Genomic DNA, 20,303 nt, shown 5'->3' with positions numbered 1-20,303 from the left:
TGGCTGGACTCGTTTGAGTCCCGTTTCTCTTTTTGGGGTTTTTTGTTGTTCTCCCGCCCTGGCGGGGGGTCGGGCTAGAAGATCTACTAGGTCCCTTCCGACCCTTAATCTATGAATCTATGAATCTATGAAGTTTAGCTGAATGAATAACAATCAGAAAACTTTTAGCATTGGAGGTGGCAGAGTAAGAGAGATGGAGAGTGAACAAGGAGCAGAAATATACAAGGAGTCAAGGAAAGTTTTTTTTTTTATTTCATAGTTAATACCAGGAAAAAGAAAAAATCATCTTTCCTTTGTGTTCTTCTCTTCTCTTGCATACACTGTTCCCTTACCCACCAGAACTGATCTGCAAGCAGCCTTTACTACTGAAAACAACAGAACCCTAGCTCACAGCCGCTCTTCATGAGAAGTCACAGTGTGACCTTAAGAGCAGTAGAGAGAGATACAAATGCACCCCCTACCTTCATTAAGAACAGCAGAAATTTCTAAGAAAGAGATTAGGAAACAGCCTGAGTGATTTCAAATTCAATACTGCAGATTGCCAAAATCAGATGGATAGACTACACTAGAGACAAAATGGGTGTTAACATGAACAGTTTACAACACATTCTTAAGAAGAGTGCACTTATTGGTAACTTTAAGTACAGAAAGTTTCTAATGTTCTACCTGACTTTACGCAGTAATAATCATTACTGCAGGCTGCAGAGGCATAACAGCCAGGGTCTGTGCCTTGGCTGGCTGGGGTCAGGCTAGTTGTGACAGCTGCTGTTCCTGCATTCTGGCCTAGTACCCTGGGTCTCCCAGCCTTCAATATGTTATTGATAGTTTGGTTAGCCTGACATCAATCCCAGTTAATAATTCTCTTGCCACAGTGTGCACATGGAGTGGGAAGCCTTCTGCACCTGCAGACACACACTAAATCAGTGGTCTCCAACCTTTTTAAGTAGGAGATCACCTTTGGCATTTAAAAGCAGCCCAAGATCTACCGTGCACTGCTATCCTCCTCCCCCCCACCGCCTACCCAGCAGGTAAGTCTGTGGGGAGCGAAGGGGGGAGCAGATTGAGGCAGAGGGAGAAAAAATTATTTGGGGGTGTGCCTCCCCAGCAGGTAAGTCCTGGCCGGAGCCCCACTCAACTTATCCCTGCTCCTGCCTCTGCGGCAGTGTCCCTCACTGTGGGGGCCTCGATCAAGCCCCTGCCCCTTCCCTCCCCCACTGACTAGCCTGCTGGGCTGGGGCACATGCCTTCTCAGCTGCATGCACACAGGTACTCAGCCTCCCCCACCCTCCCCCAGCCTGGGATCGACTCCAAGAGGCTCCGAGATCTACCAGTGGATCGAGATTTACTGGTTAGTGACCACTGTGCTAAATGGATGATTCCCCTGCTGCAGGTCTACAAAGCTTGGGGTGGAGAGCACCCCAAGGGATTTGCCCTTCTTTGTGCACATGGCCCTTGACCTGGAGATGGCAGTATGATAAGCATGCTAACACTTGGTGCACTCTTCTCACTGCTGTCCTTGGGCTGGGGCGCCACATGCAAGTGGAGGGGGGGACCCCTACAGCAGCAGTTCCCAAACTCTGACAGATTGTGCACCACCAATTTAAAATGATACAACCTTAAACATCACTAGCAAATTTTTGTCATCTAAAGTAATTATAATAAATCTGTTAATGCGTACCACAGACAGGTTGTTTGAGTACCGCTGGTGGTATGCATACCACAGAGTGGGAACTGCTGTCCTAGAGGAATTCCCTACTCTGCGCTTTCCACACCTGTATCCGAGGGAATCATTCTCCCAGCATGCCTCTGCAAGTGCAGAGAGATTCCCCCCTTCACTTGCATGCTGTGATGGGGGATCATTCCCCTGGTATAGGTCTGCAAGCACAGAGCAGAGGGCTGCCCTATGTTTGCCCCCTCTATTTGTATGTGGTCCCTGACCCAGGAGCGGCATGATGATAGTCACACTGGTGCCTGGTGCATTTTGCTTCTCCTGCTGGAGGATTTTCCCCATGCTGTGACATGTGGCCAGGTCTGGAAGTGTGGGTTTCTCCACTTGTAGGCATATGAATCAAATTGGGATGGGGCACACGGGGCCCTCTTCCCCCAGAATCTGGGACCCTGAGGCCAGGGGAGTTTCTACATGGGGTGGCAGGAGAGTGTGGACAACTCTTTCTAGCCACAGTGTTAAAATCTTCTGAAGTAGAAAAAGGGCTATAAATTTACTAGTAGGATTGACCATAGTCATAGGATCATAGGAAAGCAGGGCTGGAAGGGACCTCATGAGGTCATCTAGTCCGTCACCCCTGCTCAAGATAGGATCATTCCTGACTAAACCATCCCGCCACGTGACTGTCCATTCTGCTTTTCATAATCACCCTTTGGGTATTTGAAGACTTATCAAATCCCCTCTCAGGCTTCTCTTTTCCAGATTAAATAAATCTTTCAGCCCTTCCATGTAAGGCATGCCTTCCAGGCCTCTAATCAGTTTTGATGCTGTCTGTTGAACTCAGTCTTATCTGTCTATATCTTTCTTGAAGCATAGGGCCCTAAACTGGATATAGTACTCCAAGCGAGACCTCACCAGTGCCAAGTACAGCAGAAGATAACTTTCTTTGATTTGCAAGTGCCACTCTTGTTCATATAACCCAGTATACAGTTGGATTCTTTTGCAACAAGAGCACACTGTTTAAGCACCAGGACCTTCTCTGCAGTGCTGTGGCCTAGCCAGTCATTCCCCAGTTTGTATCTGTGCAAGCAATTATACCATTCCAAGTGCAGGCCTTTGCTCTTATCCTTACTGAATTTAATTCAATTGATTTTTTTTGGGATCATATTTCCCGTTTATCCAGGTCATTCATGATCCTAGCCTTACCCTCTACACTGTCTGCAATATCACTCAACTTGCTAAATGTACATTTAATCTCATCATCCAAATCATTAATGAAGATATTAAACAGTACTGGACTCAGGCCAGGCCTCTGGGGAACTCTACTTGATGCCTCTTCGCAACTAGACATTTGGCCATTGATGACTACTTTTTGATAGAGAATACATAACCTCCAAAAATAAGCTATTCTAATTGCTAATTTTACTCACTGTTAACAATAAGCATCTTAATTAAATCTTAATTTGAGTAAACTCAGCTTGCAATGCAACTATTTGTTCTCATATTACCACTGTATTCTAAATTAATGACTCCTTTAGGATCAGAAATCTCTCTTCCTTGCAGGTATTATCAGATCAACATTGAGATTATCTCTGGTCAACTGAAAAGACTGACCTTTAATAGAGACTATTTTTTCCCCAGTAATCCTTCCCTTCCAAATGCGACTTTCCTCCTATTGTATGTTACTCATGAGCAGGGATCTGGTTTTTGTTTGCTGCGGAAAAATGTGGGTTTTCTCCTATAAAACCTGGGAAACAGTCGGCTCCCCTTTGCAGAGTTCCAATCTGCAAGGGGCTGCTTGGGGTTGTGGGGAGCAGGGGGCAGGAGGCACCATGTGCATGTGTGCGTGTGCACATGCATGTGGCAACTAGGCAGGGTGGTGGAGAAGAACTCCTGCAGCTCCCTCCAGATAAGTCTACCGGGGGGGGGCACGGGTGATGCAGCAGGAGGGCAGGGAATCCCCAAGATTTCTGCACCCACAATGAGGTGCGGGCTGCACCTGGGCTGGACCAGCTGTGGGCAGGAGCCGCCTCCATGACCTGGTGGACAGGACCCACAGTGGGAGGGCATGCCACACTGCCATGGCTGCTAAGGCGAGGTGCCCCCTACCCACCCTGCAGCAGTGGGGGCACAACTCCATGCCACTGAGCCTCACCTTGGTGGCCATGGCAGCACAGCATGCCCTGCCATAGCAGGTCCTGCCTGCTGGGCCATGGAGGCTGCTTCTGCACAGAGCTGGTCTGGCCCAGCTGCAGCCCCATGCCCCACGCCCCTCTGTAGGTAGAGAAATCTGGGGAGGTGTGTGTGCTCCTGTCCTCCTCTGCCACTCCTCTGCTGTGTCACCTGTGCCCTGTCCCCCCCCATCAAAACAAAGACCTAATATTTGCTAATTATTTTCCTTCAGTATTCATACTGCTCTAGGTTGGGTTTATATATAAGACACTGGAAAAAAAATCTGTTCTGTACCTATGGTTGCTGCAGAAATGCAAAAGATGTAAGAAATACTCAACAAGCTGAACCCTAAAAATGTATCCTTGCTCATTGATCTAGGTTCTCATCTCTCACCAGTCCCACTTGTTTGTATAGGATCAAACAAAGGGAACCCCTCCCTTGCTAGCACTGGGGATGGCCTGTGGATATAGTAGCTATTCTATTTGACATACAGCAGAGACATTCCTTGTACTACTGAAACTTACCTGCCAGGCCTCAACCTTCTTAATGTCTGCACATGATCCATTAGTGAAGAGCCCTTTCCCAGGAGTGCAGGTATATATATCCTGCAAAGCATGTGCAATGGAGTACACTGCCAAATACACATTATAGGATATCCGCAAGTGTGTATAGTCCATGTATGGTGTCTCCACGCTGGTGATGTTCTCCTCCCCTGTGCACAGGGGACGGAAGAAAGCTGTGCTGTTTCCACTGCTTTCTTCATGGCTCTTGTGGAAGGAGCCTGATGCTGGGGAATTCTTGGGCCCATCTGGGAGGTAGCAGTTAAAGGTCTCCTCCCAAAACTCTTTGGCAAAGCCGTTGTTGGTAGGATTATTGGGATGGACCTTTTGCAGAAACTTACGAAACCCTGGGATCTGTCCTGCCTTCAGTGCAAATCCAATGGTACTGCCAATGACACTGAAGAATTCTGGCATGGCTATCAGGGACGAGCTAGCCCAAGCCTCACTTGCCAGCCAGGTTCGGCCAGTGATGTTACGCCTGACTATCTCTTTGATAAGAGGTTCCAGGTCTGGGCCACTGGAGAAGACAACGATCACTTTAGCAGTGGAATTCTGGATGACCTCCACTACCTGCTGGATATCCTTCTCATCTGAGTACTGTGAAATAAGCTCACTGAAATCAATGCAGATGTCCCTTTCTTCTGCCTCCTCCCGGAACTTTTCAATCCCTGGCCGGCCATAGTCATCATCAGCTGCAATAGTGCCCACCCAGTTCCATCGGAAATACTCAATGATGTCTGCCATTGCAGTTGCTTGATGCTCATCATTGGGAATTGTGCGGAGGAAGGATTTGAATTGGTTTTTGTTGCTTAAGAGCCGGCTGGATGAGGCATAACTGACCTGTGGGAAGATAGAGAACAAGCAATGTGGATCATTAAATAAGCTGCATAGAAATAAATTGGTTAGTCTTATCTAGTGGTCACCATCAGTCTGTATAATCTGAGATGGCAATGGAGACAGAGTAGGGTATCATACTCGGCAAATCACTTTCTTTTGAGAAAATGTATGTATAAAACTGAGCTTTTCAGCAGGAACCTAAAATGTGAGCACATATTATTGAACATCCTGCATTAACATATATGTCCAATCTATTTCAGTCAGCCCAATAGACATTTATGCACCTAGCAGGACTGAGGTCTGAGGAAATGGACTGAGATGCATGCCACTGATGGATCACACATACACAAGAGCATTTCATGATGATCTGGAAAAAACAATAACTTGTCATTAGAGTAAGCCAGAGATATGCACCTCAGTTTAGATAAAAATGTCTCTGTCCCACTCTGAATATAGATATGGCAGACTATCATCAGCATCACAACCTCAACTGCCCCGCTGGAAAAGCTGAACAATTGTTTGTGGTAGTGACAGCAGAGTTTCTGGAAGACTGCATAGCAAGAAACATTACTAGATATGCTACCTAATAGCTTTTGTTTTAGAAGTTATTTAAGGTCAGATCTACACATAATTTGTGTGCCAGTATAACTACTTTGGATATGTGATTTTTTTTTCTCACTGAATAACTGCGAGGTGCAGGACAGTAGGTACAGTACTTGTCCCTCACCTATCTCCACCATCCACCCTCATGACACCAGCACAAAGTAGAAGTTATACTCCTCCTACCATATGGCTACTGATGCAATTTGCCTATTTTATAGAAATTGCTTTTATGTTTTCTGAAAATGCCCATGTTCTGCACTTTTGGGCTCTGATAACATACCAAGATAAAAACTAAACAACCAAGATAAAAACTAAATACATAAAAATCAGAACACAATTTATCCAAGCTATTCAGATATTCTACTGTGTTGTTAAATATCACCTTCATTTTTGAAGACACTTGTGAGGACACTGGGGAAAAAAAGTGCAATACAATGTCCACTGAGCATCAGCTCAATCCAGTTTATGACACTGGATACAAACATAAGCTGAGCCCCTCTCTAGAATGTTAAAGGACCAGAAGTCCTTACATAAGAACATAAGAACTTCCATTTACAGGGTCAGGCCATAAGTCTATCTTGCCCAGTATCCTGTATCTCACAGTGGCAGAGAGTGGACGCTGAAAAGGGAGAGTGAACAGGGTATGACCAAGACTTTTCTCTTATTCTTCTCCCACTTGCAGCCTCCAGCATTTAAGGTTCAGGAAGTTTTGATTCATAAGTCACACTCCTAACTCCCATATTCAATAGCTACTGATGCCCCCTTCCACCAAGAATTTGTCCAATTCCTTTTTGAATCTGGTTAAACAGCTTCTACAACACCCTGTGGCAATGAGTTCCATACGTTAATTACATGTTGCATGAAAAAGAACTTCCTTTTGTTAGTTTTAAACTTACTACCTACTAGTTTCATGTTATGATTATCAGTTCCTATATTGTGCGAGATGGTAAATAACACATCTCTATATTTACCTTTCTTTCACTATTTAGTGTTTGGTAAACTTTTATCATTCACCCCCCAAGCATCTCTCTTCTATACTGAATAGGCCTAGCCTCTTTAGTCTCTCCTCATATGCAAGCCCCTCCATACCACTAGTCATCCTTGATTATGCCTTTGTCTGGACCTTCTTTAGTTCTGTACTCTTACCTGGCTAGAAATATTCTCTTAACATAGACACTATGCAAGATCACTTGTCAAATCTCCTGAGCATGGTTATTGATGTGAGCCAGGAACTCAGATTTTGGTAAAATAAGTAACTGTAGAATGTCACCATACAGGATCCTCTTCCTCCCTTTTCTCCTCATATAGGGAGACGCTCTCTTCTAGATGAAGAGCCCTTTTCTCTCACGACAGTTTGCAAGCTATGACAAAGGTCTGTCGCACAGTCACAGAAGCTCTTCTTGTAAGCACAGCAACTGTGATCAATTCATGCAAAGAATACTTATTGGAATATATATGGTGGGACTCAAGTGGGTAGATAAATCCTGCAGATTTTTGGTAAAAATGAACTCAGCCTGCTTTCGTATGAGCGGAAGTCATGAAACAGCAGCAAGTCTCTCCAATGGAAGCTTAGTATTTTTCACTAGGGCTGCCTATGCAAGGTATTCAGACTAAAATGGTCAGAGTAAAAAATGTTGACATCTTGGAGCAGACAACTCCCCACAGCTGTGACACAATGTACTGGGGGATGTGGGCTTACCTGGGCCATGCTTTGAGAATGCTAAACAACTGGCATCCTAAGTAAGCTCTGTTTATTGAACCCTGGACAAAAGAAAGAGAGGTTGACCCAAAGGGATTCTTCACATTTTGATAATTATGAAAGCACCAGCTTTATAGATCAGAAGCTTGAATAAATTAAAAGAAGTGGACCAGGATGGGATTAGTTGGGACCCAACCGTTGCCATAGACATCTGATAGTGTGAGAAGTGAACTGGATTGGACTGGACTTAGGGCAGAATTCTATTTCATGCTATATGTGCAAATGGCAGTTTTCTAGTGCTTACATACTATTTGCAATCCCACATTCCATCCAGTGTGGGTGTGTTAAGCTTATGGCTAGGGTATATGGGTATAGGTTCAGTAGCCTGTGCTCTAACTGGCCAGGCATGTGGCTCCATGCTCATGTACTACAGCGTAAATCCTGAATTGTAGCCTGGAAAAAAAACAGTAATAAGAGGGCCTCACCATTCTTTAGCTCCAATACCTGAGTGGTCAGGGCACTTGCCTAGGTCTAAGAAGACAGTCTTAGACCTGTCTTCTAGGGGTTTGAGCATACATCTCCCTAACTTCCCAGCATGGTGTTCTAACTACCAGGGCGTAGGTCAGGTATTATGCAGACACCTCTCCAGCCTGTCTGTAAAAGCTGAGGCAGGTAATTATTACTGTTCTCTCCCTCTGATGGCCTTTGTGAAATGAACTTGGTAGGTCTCAGACTAATTTCCAGTTGGCTAACTCTATCTCAACTACACAGTTGATCCAATGAAATAGATCACCCTAAGAAATCCTTGCTCCACAAGGACAACACTCACATAAAAAATACCACCATCACAGTCTAGCAGCCTCTTCTGAGAAGTAAAGGTCTGAATAGGCATGGGAAGCTTCTGGTCTATCCAGGGCAGGGCCAAATCAAACTGGTGAAGAGGAAATGGAAGCATGCAGTGCCACTGTCTAAAGCTATACCAGTTCAGAGAGTACATGTAGGCCAAGCACCTACTGAGACTGAAATCTAGCCCATTTTACCCCAAGAGTATTCAGCCTGTCTTGCCACAAAATGCTTATGAAAGGAATATTTGTGTTATATACATTGTGACGTGTTGTCCTAAATGCCTGTGATTCATGTGTTAGCGTGGTACTCTAAAAGGCATGCTTGTTTGTTTGTTTGTATTAGAGCTAGGTCTGTAGGCTGCAACATGATTCCATAATATGGTTCATTTATTTTCCTGTCCATACCACAAAAACAAACCCATCTGTGACAGGAGGCCATCTTGGGGCCATGTTTCATCATCAGCCCACCCAACTGTCTAAGGCAGTTCACCCTAATTTGCCTACCATGCTTTGGCATAATACCAGACGAAACAATGTGGGAGGCTGCCCATTTAATGCCCCAATGCCTAGGGTATAATACATGGCTCCGAACCTTCCCTTATACTGTGTCTCATGCCACGCAGATGACATTCAATTCCACTATTACTTCCCTGGTCCCTTAACTGGGCTTCACTTGGTCTCTGGCCCAACTTGGCCTCAGGTGTCCTTAGACATGCCTGGGCTTCCTACCACCTCACCGGGCCCTCAACTCCAGCTACTATGGTCAGCCCATGTGCAGTCCTTCAGACCCCCTAAGGCCCTACTCTACATGGCTGCTGACTCCTACTCTGCCCCCTCACTGGGACCACTATTTCACTACCCCCTGATGGACCTGTGCTTTGCTGTTGGGGTGTGCTTCCCTAGCCATTCCCCTCCACAGGGTCATCCACAAGGCAGCAGGAACTGAGGCTTTCTGGTGCCCCATACTAACCTTTCACTAGGGAGGCACAGGTGTCTCCATTTCCTGCAGACTGCCTTGCCCCAGGCAGCCCCACTACACTATCCAACCCCAGCAGGGTGTAGTTTTAGGTCATGCCCCAGGACCAGGAACTTCCTCCATCCCCATAGCTCCTATCCTTGGCCTCCAGGTGTTCTGGGAGCAGCAACTCTGGCTAGCGATGTTCTCTTACTGACTCCCACCAGAAACTGCTGGCTTTACTGCTCAGGCCCCTCCTACAATTAAGTGGCATCCTGATGGTCATGTGACCCCCCCCCCCCCCCGATTGGCACTGCAGTCACCTGCAGGCTGCTCTGCTGCCTGCTCAAGCTTTAAAGCAGCAGACACCGAAGGTGCCCTGCCACACCATCTACAAAAGTAGCCTCTCTCTGCACTGGCCTTCTTAGACTGATGGAGTAGACTAGCCCCAAGATGTAATCCATCCTTGAAAGCTAAACAAGATAAAAATATACTGTACCTGAGGTATGTAAAAGAGTCCCAGCAGATTGGCCACTGCAGTGGAGATCCCGGAACCAGTGGCCCCCACTACAGCTATGGTTGATGGGATGTGATCTGTGCAGTTGCAGAACTCCTCCAGGTTCAGGGAGTCTATCTTGTTCTGGGCCACAAAACTCAGTGTGGCTTCCAGGGCTTTAGAGACAGTGTTGCAGGTATCAAATATCCTGTATCCCAAGGTCATGTTGGGAAGAAGAGTTGGACTACTGTTTATTTCTTCTATGGCAAAGATCATAGCTTGCAACCAGCGGAATCCTCGGAAATTATACCTAAAATGAGAGAAATAAAATTAAGAGAAAAGGGGAAGAAGAGAAAGAGGGAAACAGCATGGCAGGACAAGAAAGAGTACTGTTTTAGAGCATGTGAACAAGACAGTGGGCAATAGAGAGAGTAGGCAAGAGAGAGCGTTTCAGAGATGTTGTGGATATAGAAGAGGAAGGTTTCAGACACCAAAGTCAAAAGCAGTATACAGCATCTACAGCATTGTCTTGCATTCTATTGAATTTAATGGGAGGTTAGCTCATGTTTGCAGTGGACATAGGAACAGATCCCAAGAAAAGAAATGTCTATGCTTCAAAATTTGGATCTGGATTTCTAATCTACAAATCTGGGAGGTTTAGGTGTATTGTTTTGGTTCTGGTCTGGAGCTGGGTTTGGATTGCTAAGTCCCTCAGCCTGGGAAAAGGAAGGAGATCAAACTTGGAACATTGGATCAGTCTTGCCATTAGTAACCTGGAGACCTTTCTGGAAACAAAGCAAAATAATTATTTAGTGCAGAGTCCTATTTCACTCTGCATACCCAAATGGCACTTACCCAGTGTGAGACTGCTGTTTTTGGCACTTAGACACAGGTTGCAATCCCATTCCATGTTCAGTGTGGATTCACAAGGGTCAACAAACATCCTCATGGCAACTGAGCACGCTCAATTACCTGCACTTGTGCTAGGCAGCTATGTAGCTCTGAATGCATGTATCCAAGTTCAAGTCATGAACTTGTAGCCAGATAAAAACTGGGTGAGAAAGAGGGACTTTCCTTCCTGTATTTTAGTTTCTAGGCCTTTGTCACCTAGAGAGGGTTTGAACCCATAGCTTTCTGATCTCACAGTATAGCACACTAACCACCAGACCCTAGGTTAGGCATTATCCAGTACCCTCTGCAGTGCCCTTTTGGAAGCTGAGACACTACCCCTTGAACTTACTAGATAAAATGCACGCAGAGTAGTACAATGGAGAAGCTTCTGACCATCTCATGAAGCCATATGCCCTCCAGTTTCATTGCTTACTCATGGCCCCTTGTACTTCCCTCTTGGCTGCCCTGGAGGCCAGCTAAACAACGAGGACTGGAGTTTCAAGAGTCAACACGGCAATTGATAACTACAATTTGGGTGCGTAAAGTAAAAGAGCATTCTCTCTTAAGTTAGTCCCCAAAGGTAATTCAGGTACATATGGAACCAGATTCTTCCAAAGGGTAAATCCTGCTTACATACACAGGGCTGAAGGGTCTATCATATTTGAGGACAGTAATAAATTCCTTCCTGTCCAAAGAACCTGTGTTTTTCTTCCTGCTGAAGCACAAAGAGAACTTATCTGCACACTTCTGTCAGTATGCAGGGTCAGATTGCTGAGAACTTTGTTCTGTATCTGCATAACATGATTGGTATGTGCCATTGAAGGGAAAGAGAAAATCCTTGGCAGAGCTAGCAATATTTGCAAACTGTAATTAGGAACAAACCTGAAGAGCTCTGATTGATATTCACAATTCTTGGAGACTGATCATCTTGGACAGAAGAATCTACAATATCAGTAAGCATACCCTTCTGCCTTTGTGCAAACTCCCTGTCCCTGTCCCTGTCCTTGCAGTAAGCCTGCTAGTGAGAGGTTCTATGTTACCAGAACAGAGTCTGCTGAAGAATGTGCAACCTCCATGGTATCTTAAATATTTCATCTTCCTTTTGTCTAAGGGTGTGGATGGATGTCACATGTGAAGCATTTCAAAGACCTATTAGTGCTTCAAAGTGTGAGGGGGACAGACTCACAGGTTTTTTGAAATGCCCCCAAAATGGCCAAAGAGCTCCAGAAGTGACTCTGGTAGAATGAGGAAGCACTTTCTGTTACATATGGAGTATGAACCTCATTTACTCTTCCTTCTCCTCTAGCCCCCCACCTGCTCTGTGGCAATGCTTTTTTTTTTACCTGTGCCAAAGATCCCTGTAAAGCCCAAAGACCCTGTGGGGTCTGCTCATCAAGGGAGTTACAACTAGGACACTTATGATGAGATTGGGACGTGATGAGTTTTGAGGCACATGAGGGTATCAGTTGAAAGTGCTGATAGGACCCAGCCTGCTTAAACATACCCTGCTAGTGTGTGTGTACATGTGTCTAACTGCATTTATTACTGTCCTGCTGAAATAAGGGGGTGCTGAGCCAGGGCCCATGAGGTGTCAGCTTGGAAGTGCTGAATAACCCTGCCCACTCAGAGGTACCTTATTAACCTATGTGTGTGTGTCTAACTGTTTTTTATTGATGGTCCTGCTGTGTTGAGCTGTGGCATATGAGGGGGTCAGCCTGTAAATGGTGACTGACCCAGCTGGCTCAGACATACTTTATTCCTGTGCTGAGGTTCGGGTGACTCAGATGTGCTCTGTTAACCTACATGTGTTTATGTGTTTAATTGATTCAGTAGCTGGAGGAACCCAGCCCCACTGAAACTGAACCCTGCAGGGTAGCTCCATTGGGAATGAGGACTTGCAGAAAGGAGAGATACAGCTCCATATAGAAACACGTGACACAAGCAGCACATTGATAGAATTACAATGACCCCAGAAATGTAACTCTAATAAATCAGTGCACCCCAATGGGATGGGCAAACCTGGTAACAAATTGGTGGAGAAGGCTGGGTAGCACATGACCCTAATCATGAGGTAATTGTTGAGTAGTTGCTGCAGTGGAGAAACTGAGGCACAGACCTGAGAAAGCTTTCGCTTTCTTTTTTTCCCCTCTCTTTTCTTTCCTATCAGACCAAGCTCCTGTAGCAAGGCACCTCTCTCATAGACTATTTGGTAACCTCCTGTAACTTTTAAGTTAAGAATTGTGCTTAGCATAACTTTAGGACCATGCCATGAAAAGTTAAGAGTTGTGCTTTAGAAATAAGATTGTAGAGCAATACTGTATCAGTATGAAATTTAAGTGACTGTGTGGAAGAGCCTTTTAGGTAGTGATACAGGAAGTTGAGTTGTCTCTGCTTGCTTGAGAAAGGAGAAAACTAGCAGGTTAAAAAGATGGCTAATGAAGAAGGGGAAATGCCCCTTGGAAAGGAGGTGCTTCAAGGGTGAGAATCTCCTGACTGAAGCGAGTCTGATCTTTGAACAGAGCTGCACAACCCTTAAGCCAAGTGGTAGTGCAAAAGACATGGCTGCTGCATGGGCATTATTTTATGCATGTTTGGAAATGGCTGGAATGTTAAAGGGGAGGCAGGAACTGGAGCTTGAGAGAGAGAGCAGTTACAACAGCATTTAAAAGAATATGAGATGGACGGTTGTGACTTTATAGCAGAAAAGGTTAAAATGGTGACTTGACTTAAGAGATATATAAGAGGAGAGAGACAAGGCAAGCAGGAATGCAGAGCAGTATAGGGAAGAGTTAACACACACAAAAGTTTTGTTAGGAGAGGCAAGAGCAGCAACTTGTTTCCTGGCAGATGACAACAAGGCAGCAGCAAGCCATCAGGAGTGTGAGGCAGAGATCAGTAAATTGTGTGCCCAACTTAGTGCCTATAAGGGGGTGGTAGCAGCTGTAAGGTAAAGAGAGGATTGTGACTTTGATTCCCCTTGGAAAATAGAGTTACTCCTGATGCATTTCCCAAAGGCCCATTCAACCCTGATTGGCCCCGCATCCATAACATTGCACCTGTTTCCACAAGGGAGGTTAAACACTTAGTTGCAGGAGCTGATCTTCCCACAACAGAGATGGTCAACGATGTGGTGAGATGGTCTCTTAGTCAAGCCAAGGCTATGGCTGAGAGACTGGGGGCACTCAACCATGACACCACCATTGCGTGGCTAGATAGCATTTGGCAAATGTACCCCTCTGCTGATGGCATGGACTTAACACAGTTAGCTTTGTTATGTGCCTCCCCTTGTGATGCAGATGCTCTGGACATAGGCATAGGTTCTTGGGAGCAGACTGCCGCTGGACCCCAGGAATGGATGATAAGTGCTCTTAAAATATTACTGCCTGCTTCTTCCCTTAAGAAACTCTATATAATGGAAGAGCAGAAACCAGGAGAAGCCCCAGAAGCTTATCTAATTCAAAAGAAAATGCTGGCATCTCTTTCTGATTCATTGCCCCAGAAAATGCAGGCATTATCACTCTCCATTATCAGGGACCTGAATTGGTACAGAGCACCTATGCAGGGTTAAATTCTCAGAAAAAAATGACCATGGGGTGGTGGATTTAGAACACCTCACCTGGAATGAACTAGTGGCAAAAATCAAACAGGCAGGAGATTTGCTGTGAGAGACTGGAGTTTTAAAAAGACAAGCAGGTAAAAAGATTTCATCAGAGCCTGTGCAGGCTATCACCATTGCAAATAATGGTCCTCACTCTGCCACTCACCCTCCCAACTTTAGCCCCACCATCTCTTACAATCCTGGGCAACGCCAACCCAAGGAGATCCTTAGGAAAATGCTTCAGAAGGAGCTGGTGAATTTAGGGGAGGATATGGGAAAATATGATCGCCAGCCCATTAGTGTACTGATCTTTGTCTCAGGCCACGCGGAGAGCAGAGTTAATGCAGGGAGCAGCCCCTAGGCCTGCTGCCCCAGCATGGAGCATGTCCCCCATGCCCACTCCCTGTCAATGCTAGATCCCTACCTCCTCTCCTGAGTGGAGGCTCCTGATGGAGTCTGCTGATCAATACTAACTGATCACAAGACTTCAGTATGATGTATTGGGGAGACCCACTGTGAGGGCTACAGTGGGTAACCCCAGGATGTTAGCCTAAATGCTAGTGGACATTGGAGCATCAGTGAATATTCTCAGTCCCCGGTGGATCTCTGGAGGGAGACCCACCACTCAGTGGGTCTGGGGGTGAAATCCAGGAAGCTCTTGTTTGGCAGGATGTTCCCTTGCAAATTGACAGGTTACAGGGATGAGTAGAATGCTGTGCTCATGAGGGAAATGGGAAGGGAATCCTAGGAGCTCCCTTCCTCCAGGCATTTCAACTAACTGTGGATCTAACCAATGGGGTGTTATGAAAGTTAGAAGGGGGGCCTGCAGAGATCTCTGCTGTGCATTGCTGTGCTGCTGTAAAGGCACCCACTGCTACCCTAACCTCTGTTAGTGATCCATTGTGTAGGCGTGCACTGTTTGTGCCGGTCACTTTAAGACCTGAGCCAAGCAGCCAGCAGGTGCTTGACTGTGGCAGCCATTTTAGATCCAAGGCTGCCTATATAAACAGATCAGCCCCCTACTGGGGGGTGAGGCAGTAATATTGCCTGGTTGTAAGGCTTCATAGAACAGTCTGGAGGTAAGGTGGGGAGCTGTAGGGGATGGTCAGGAGGTGCCTGGTCCCAGACATGACCTAAAACTGCACCCTGCTGGGAGTGGGTGGCCTGGTGGGGCTCTCAGTGTTGTGGGAACCCCCAGAAAATGCCAGGCCAGTTACCACCCTGGTGAAAAGTGGGTTGGGGTGCCTTAACCCCAGCTCCCACAACTGGGTGGGTCACCCACTAGTAGGGCCAGAAGGTGGACCCAGGAGTGAGAGTGGGGCTAGAGGCTCAGAGACCCTTCTACTGGTCAATGCTGGGGCCAGGACCAGAATGGTCAAAAGGGCCAGGGGCCCACTGTGAGGGACACCCAGAGCTGGAGGTCTGGGGTTCTGACTGGCCTTGGAGGCAAGGCCAGGGCCTGTGTGGCCAAAGGTCCTGGGGGGACCATGCCTGAGAGGGGAAATAGTTTCAGGGAGCTAGGTAGCCTGAATGAGGGTGGGGTAGGCTGTGTGAGTGAAGGGAACCAGTTGGGGTCTGAACTGGAGGATTCTAGGGCCCTGTGTGGGGCCAGTGGGATTAACAGCTATGGATGCCACCTGCAAGGCTTGGGCTACGGTGTAAGGGAGGAATGGAGCCACAGATATTGCCCCCTGGCATCAGGGCAAGAAAAGAACAGCCTCCTGGCTAATTAAGATAATTAATTAGATAACAACAAGGCATGGCAGGTGAGAGGGTGGGTGGTTCGCCCAGAAACAGGTGGGTGGGGCATTGGCAGATCGACCCAGAGAAGGCCCCCTGTTACACATGAATACAAGAATTTCCGAAGTGTATGGACTAAAAATAAGGCAAAATGTAGAAAAATAAACGCTATAGTTTTGACTGAAGGAAAAGATTCCCTTCCTTAAAGGCAATATAAATACCCAGCTGCAGCAGAGGGAGGCATTAACAAGACTATAGACTGTCTCTTGGAACAAGGAGTGCTCATGCCTATGCAAAGTATTTGCAATTCACCAGTATGGCCTGTCCTTAAGGCAGACAGGGTCTCTTACAGAATGACAACAGACTTCTGGACATTAAATTCAGCCACCCCTGCAGTAGCTAAATATAATGAGATCTTAGCAGCGGTAACAGCTGGCTCCAAATGGTTCTCTGTGACTGATCTGGCTAATGTTTTCATAGCTATACCCCTCCATCCTTCATGCTGGTTTAAGTTTGCTTTTACCTATAGGGGACAACAATATGCCTTCAGCTGAACTCCCCAAGGTTTCCATTCTTCCCCTAGTATTGGTCATGCCTATGTTACTAAAATGTGGAACCATTTCTGCCCTGAACACCACTTGCATGTAATTTCATATGTGGATGACATTTTGATATACACCTCCACTTCAGAAATGAACAGAGAAATCACCAGGGAGGTGCTGACTATAGTACAGGAAACTGGATTTAAGGTAAATGGAGAAAAGGCTCAGTTAGTGCAGCAACAAGTGAAATACCTGGCTGTATCTTGGGAAGGATGGCAGGACTCCAGATCAGCAAAGGGTAGAAACAATAGGAAAGCGGTCTGCTCCCACAGATGCACACTCCTTGCAAGCTCTCTTGGGAACTCTTAATTTATCCAGAGAGTTCACTGAAATGTTCTCTGACAAAGCCAAGTCTCTGTACCAATTATTAAAGAAGAACAGGATTTGGGAATGGAAATCAGGCCAACAGACTGCCCTGGCCGCCTTGAAACAAGATTTGGCTAGTGATTTGGCTAGTGTACTCTTGCCCTGGCTTATCCAGGCCCTGCCCTGCCCTTTTGTCATTCAATTGGCCTCCTCAGAGACAAGTATATGCATGCCTGAGAGTTGGTGGCTGGGAGTGGAACTGTCTAGTGCATGGGAAGGGAAGGTGGTGACAGATGAATGGGTACCAACACTAGTGGAGACGATAACTGCTCTACCACAAACAAGTGGCAGCACAGTTAGGCATAGTATAGCAAAATACAGACAAGAAACTAGGCTGGGGAAGACCTCCTTTGATATGGGAAATAGGCCAACTATTAATGCATAGGAAGTTTTCAGTGTAAAAGCATTCTTTGACTCGCACCTGGGATGGCTGCTGCTTAATTGTGAATCAGTCCAGCCCCAGTATTTATCAGGTTGAAATCCTGAATGGGAAAAGTGGGAGACCTTGGCGGAAATGGTTTAATTCCTCACAGCTCAAAGAACTGAAGGATAAACTGCCTGACCCTCAAGGAACATTATAAACACTCTCCATCCTATCGGACATCCTTCTTGGCTAGCAAGAAGGAATGGCTTTGGGCCACTGGAAAATATGCATTGGATGGGCTTGTCAGTGCCTACCCTGATGCTGAGGCAGGAAAAGGCCAGAGAAGTCCTCAACTTGTTATGGCCACCCTCTCATAGGTCACTGCTCCACTTTCGTCTTGCAATGTTGATCCCAGATTCTCCCAGTATATATGGGACAGGGGGAGTTTTGTTTTTCTCTTCTCTGCCCCGTCACGGGTCCCAAACATGAGCCATGATATCCCACTGCTGCATCAGAACCCTGGTGCTCCTAAGAGTCTGGGGTCTGATGCTGCCCAGGCTCTATGCTGAACCTACGATACCCCTGAGCCTGGAGGTGTTTGTCAGCTGCAGGAAGTGAAATTGCTGCATTACATACATAGACTCTGGGAATGGGAGCACGCCCCTGGCCCTACAGTGTTACTACCAGTTCTACATTGCTAACAACACCTCGGGCTGCCCCTGGGAAAGCTTTGCACCAGGCAGCCACTCAAGTTTCCTTATGGAACTAAGGCCACACCAGACTCCGTTCCATTATGCACCTGTGGGAACAGAAGTCTCTTTAATTGATGCTGCAAATATAGAAGTTCTTGCTAATAAACTATTATATGTCACTAAAAATATTGGGGAAATGGGAACTCTGTTAACTGCATCTTTGAAAAAGTTAAGCGAAGGACAGCAGCTAATAAGTAAGGTATTTCCTGGATGGGAAGGACTCATAGAAAGAGATGAAGGGTTAATGATGTCTGGTGTACAGTCCTTCCAAAATAATGTCTCATTGGCTTCAGCATGCAAGCAAGCTCAGGCTCTCACCCAAAACATAATCCTGGGAGTGATTTGGCAAGTCTTAGTGGGACAAAATCCCATGGAATCAATCAGCCTCATTCGGCCTCACGTAATGGAAGAAGAATTAGTCGTCCAGCCCTGGTGGAGATTAGTTAACTCCTTGTACAACCACCACCAGCAGAGCTTGCAGTTATTCCTGATAACTGTTGGAGGCAAGGAAATTAAAATAATCCACCCAGTAGTCCCATTGGGATTACAGATTGACGATGACTCGGCAATGTACTCCAGAGATCATAACACTTGGGCCTGGCAGAAAGATAATGTGTGGAACATAGTGAACATAAGAGGGTATAGGAGAAAAGAAGGTTTGGGTTACTTATGTGAAGACCAGGCATTGTGGGAAGCATTCATCACGTTCCTCCAACCTGGGAATCAGTCTCACTGTTCTTTCAATGTTATCCAGAAAAGGGAATCTGTTATTGTCTATGTTGGTAAAGCATATACGTGCATAAGAACAAGATATGATACTGTGTTGATTAACGGACATTGGATTCAACCCATGGTGCCTTATGTTAATCACTGTTTCTGTAATATAAACACAATTACTAGTTGTGATGTTAAGTTTACTGTGCCTATATGGACTATACAACATTTGAATGCCTATCCTGAGCTCTACAAAGCACTGCCATTAAGAGACTCAAACTCAAGATTCAACACAACAACCAGGAGATCTCTAGGCTTGAAGCTACATTTAAAGACACAGGCCATCACCCCTGATGGGAGGCTTTGCTTGGGTGGAGCCACTGGACCAACAGGTCTTTTGAATATCATGCTTCATCCCATTGTGGTGATCATTGGTTTCCAAATTATACTAGCAATTGGTCTGGTTCTGCTCATTTGCTGGATCAAGAGACTGATGCGGCTGCTCCAATGGATTGAAGAACAGACCCTGTGCCATGGAGTAAGGATGTGATGGGGATACTTGCTCAATGCAAGCTCCCCATCAATGGGGGGTCTTGTTACCTGTCAGCTTTGTATTCTTGGGGAACCCTGGCACAATAAGCAGTCTGTGTGACTTGCAAAGGACTCACTTCCTGCCCCACCCCCCAACCTCTGCCTGAACAGGGACTGATTAGAGGAAGGATTTACAAAAGACAATGAAGATACAGTGGGAGATGTACCTAAACCCCTGTTAGGGGCTCCTTCCCTTCCCAACAGGGGTAGGTGAGTAACCCACCAGTTACGCCAGGTAAAACTCAAGTGCCGCTCTTTATTACAAGGAAATATCAATAACATACATAGAAATCATCATAACAAGCTTCTGAGCTGCAAGTGCGTCAGGCTGGAGGAAAGGCACTCCACACCCTATCCCCAGTTGTTACCTGATAGGTCTTGGGAACCCCACCCTGCATCCAGGGTGGTGAGACTGCCTTCTTTATCGGGTCCTCAGCTTTGTCCTCCCCGAAGCAGTTCCCACTGGGACCCAACTCCCTTCAACTTTAAGTACCTTTGCTCTCCCCCTTGTTTCCCCCAAAAGGGGGGTTTCACTTTTACCCTTACTGCCTTTTCTGGGATTAGAGCCAAGCTGTTATTTCATTTTACAAGCAGTTATTTTCCAATTTTAATTTTTGCAATCTTTGCATCCTGCCAAGTCCAGGACTTTCCAGGCCAGAGGGTCAGCTCAGGGCAGTTCCCCTTTTCTGTGGTAACAAATTGCAACAAATGCAATAGGTCATAGCTTCCGGGTTCTGAGACACTGACCCCCCTTCCAGGGTGTCAGGTTGGCTACCTCTTAGAGGCCTTTTCGGGTTAGGCCTGATTTAGGCCTTATACAATGGGGAACTCCTTACTCAAGAGCACGGAGGC

General features: G+C 46.2%; 1 protein-coding gene across 2 annotated transcripts in view; it reads right to left on the bottom strand.

The window, feature by feature from the left end:
• The window catches only part of CASR (calcium sensing receptor), a 150,381-nt gene that overhangs the window by 50,783 nt on the left and 79,295 nt on the right, over nucleotides 1–20,303 (bottom strand). For both annotated transcript variants that reach the window (XM_019516078.1, XM_019516079.1), the window contains 2 exons: nucleotides 9,837–10,143; nucleotides 4,363–5,238 (listed from right to left, as the gene is read on the bottom strand). In XM_019516078.1, coding sequence (XP_019371623.1) covers nucleotides 4,363–5,238; nucleotides 9,837–10,143 — 1,183 coding nt within the window. The remainder of the gene's footprint in view (nucleotides 1–4,362; nucleotides 5,239–9,836; nucleotides 10,144–20,303) is intronic.

Source organism: Gavialis gangeticus, unplaced genomic scaffold (assembly GCF_001723915.1).
Source record: "Gavialis gangeticus isolate Ggan-Ray unplaced genomic scaffold, GavGan_comp1, whole genome shotgun sequence".
Lineage (NCBI taxonomy): Eukaryota > Metazoa > Chordata > Crocodylia > Gavialidae > Gavialis > Gavialis gangeticus.
This window is presented reverse-complemented; position numbering and strand designations above follow the sequence as displayed.